Source organism: Somniosus microcephalus, chromosome 12 (assembly GCF_052327205.1).
Source record: "Somniosus microcephalus isolate GS21.2 chromosome 12, FLI_Smic_1.0, whole genome shotgun sequence".
Taxonomy (NCBI): Eukaryota; Metazoa; Chordata; class Chondrichthyes; order Squaliformes; family Somniosidae; genus Somniosus; species Somniosus microcephalus.
In genome coordinates, this window is record NC_140998.1 from 214,774,734 (window position 1) to 214,777,734 (window position 3,001).

The 3,001-nt window shown below is 64.7% G+C and overlaps 1 protein-coding gene across 1 annotated transcript in view; it reads left to right on the forward strand.

Moving 5' to 3' along the window:
* Positions 1-500: 500 nt before the first annotated feature.
* LOC147110084 (interferon-gamma-inducible GTPase 10-like) overlaps positions 501-3,001 on the forward strand; it is a 67,579-nt gene continuing 65,078 nt past the window's right edge. The window contains exon 1 of the mRNA XM_086004039.1: positions 501-602. Coding sequence (XP_085860165.1) covers positions 597-602 — 6 coding nt within the window. The 5' untranslated portion in view covers positions 501-596. The remainder of the gene's footprint in view (positions 603-3,001) is intronic.

The window sequence follows — 3,001 nt, forward strand, 5'->3', positions numbered from 1 at the left end:
GTTCACCCTCCCCAGGCCTCTTACTCGTTTTCCCGGTTCGGGCCGCTCCTCCCGTTCTCCGACCTCGCGGTCTCGGGTTCACCCTCCCCAGGCCTCTTACTCGTTTTCCCGGTTCGGGCCGCTCCTCCCGGTCTCCGATCCCGCGGTCTCTGGGTCTCGGGTTCACCCTCCCCAGGCCTCTTACTTACTGTCCTGGTTCGGGCTGCTCCTCCCGGTCTCCGGTCTCGCGGTTCAGGCTGCGGCTCCGGCTCCGTGCTGCGGCTCGGGCTCTGTCTCGGTGCCTCGCTTCCAATCTCTCTCTCTCTCACTTTCTCCCTCAGGAATATTAAGCTGACGTCCCTCCCAGGCCCTGCCCCTTTCTCTTTACGCGCTGACGTCGGGCGCCCGCCCCTCTCCCCATGAGGTCACCCGCCGGGCCGAGCTGCTGATTGGCGGAGAGCGGCCGCACATTAATGCGGCATGACGTCAACGGCGGGCGGTGCCATTGGTTGCCAGGCAGCGACGTCACGGAGCCTTGCCTGGCAACCGAGCCCCGGCCTCGCGTAGCGGCCTCCCCCGGGCTGGGGGAGCAGGTTGCGGGGAGCCGGTGGGCCAGGATGGAGGTGAGTGGGGGCAGTGGGGCTGGAGAGGGGGGGTAGTCTCAGGATTATTGGGAGGTCCCAGCCACCCTGATAAAAGTTTTATCATTTAAAATTCAATAAAAAATCTTTGCCCCCCATTAGAACCCCCTCTGGCTATGAGTGGAGTGGTTTACCTCCCCGAGGGGCGGTGGGTGCCAGGAGACCAGGGGGGAGTGTGTGGCGGGTGGGTGGGCGCCGGGGTCTTGTTTTCCCAATTTTTTTTAATGTACTCACACGTAACGGGCTCAGCCGGGTGCTCGGAAACCGCTCGCCCGCCCCGGGGACACAGGAGGGGGAATCGCAGACCCAGTACAGATGCCCCGGGTACAGACAGATGTCCCGGAGACACTGGGGGGCGTCGCAGCCTGGGTACAAACACCCCGGGTACAGACAGACGTCCCGGAGACACTGGGGGGCGTCGCAGCCTGGGTACAAACACCCCGGGTACAGACAGACGTCCCAGGGACAGACAGACGTCCCGGAGAGAAGGGGGGGATCGCAGACTGGGTACAGACACCCCGGGTACAGACTGACGTCCCGGAGACAGACTAACGTCCCGGGGACGCAGGAGGGGGATCGCAGACTAGGTACTGACGCCCCGGGTACAGACAGACGTCCCGGAGACAGACTAACGTCCCGGGGACACAGGAGGGGGATCGCAGACTAGGTACGGACGCCCCGGGTACAGACAGACGTCCCGGAGACACTGGGGGGACATCGCAGACCAGGTACAGACACTCCGGGTACAGACAGACGTCCCGGAGACACTGGGGGGGCATCGCAGACCGGGTACAGACACCCCGGGTACAGACAGATGTCCCGGGGACAGACAGACGTCCCGGAGAGAGGGGGGGGGATCGCAGACTGGGTACAGACACCCCGGGTACAGACTGACGTCCCGGAGACAGACTAACGTCCCGGGGACGCAGGAGGGGGATCGCAGACTAGGTACGGACGCCCCGGGTACAGACAGACGTCCCGGAGACACTGGGGGGACATCGCAGACCAGGTACAGACACTCCGGGTACAGACAGACGTCTCGGAGACACTGGGGGGGCATCGCAGACCGGGTACAGACACCCCGGGTACAGACAGACGTCCCGGAGACACTGGGGGGCGTCGCAGACTGGGTACAAACACCCCGGGTACAGACAGACGTCCCAGGGACAGACAGACGTCCCGGAGAGAGGGGGGGGGATCGCAGACTGGGTACAGACACCCCGGGTACAGACTGACGTCCCGGAGACAGACTAACGTCCCGGGGACACAGGAGGGGGATCGCAGACTAGGTACGGACGCCCCGGGTACAGACAGACGTCCCGGAGACACTGGGGGGACATCGCATACCAGGTACAGACACTCCGGGTACAGACAGACGTCCCGGAGACACTGGGGGGGCATCGCAGACCGGGTACAGACACTCCGGGTACAGACAGACGTCCCGGAGACACTGGGGGGGCATCGCAGACCGGGTACAGACACCCCGGGTACAGACAGACGTCCCGGAGACACTGGGGGGGCATCGCAGACCAGGTACAGACACTCCGGGTACAGACAGACGTCCCGGAGACACTGGGGGGGCATCGCAGACCGGGTACAGACACTCCGGGTACAGACAGACGTCCCGGAGACACTGGGGGGGCATCGCAGACCGGGTACAGACACCCCGGGTACAGACAGACGTCCCGGAGACACTGGGGGGGCATCGCAGACCGGGTACAGACACCCCGGGTACAGACAGACGTCCCGGAGACACAGGAGGGGGATCGCAGACCCGGTACAGACACCCCGGGTACAGACAGACGTCCCGGAGACACAGGAGGGGGTTCGCAGACCCGGTACAGACACCCCGGGTACAGACAGACGTCCCGGAGACACAGGAGGGGGATCGCACACCCGGTACAGACACCCCGGGTACAGACAGACGTCCCGGGGACACAGGAGGGGATCGCAGACTGGGTACAGACACCCAGGGTACAGACAGACATCCCGGGGACACAGGAGCGGGATCGCAGACTGGGTACAGACGCCCCAGGTACAGACAGACGTCCTGGAGACACTGGGGGGGATCGCAGACCCGGTACAGACACCCCGGGTACAGACAGACGTCCCGGAGACACGGGAGGGGGATCGCAGACCGGGTACAGACACCCCGGGTACAGACAGACGTCCCGGAGACACAGGAGGGGGATCGCAGACTGGGTACAGATGCCCTGGGTACAGACAGACGTCTCAGGGACAGACTGACGTCCAGGAGACACAGGAGGGGGATCGCAGACCGGGTACAGACACCCCGGGTACAGACAGACGTCCCGGAGACACGGGAGGGGGATCGCAGACCCGGTACAGACACCCCGGGTACAGAGAGACGACCCGGAGAC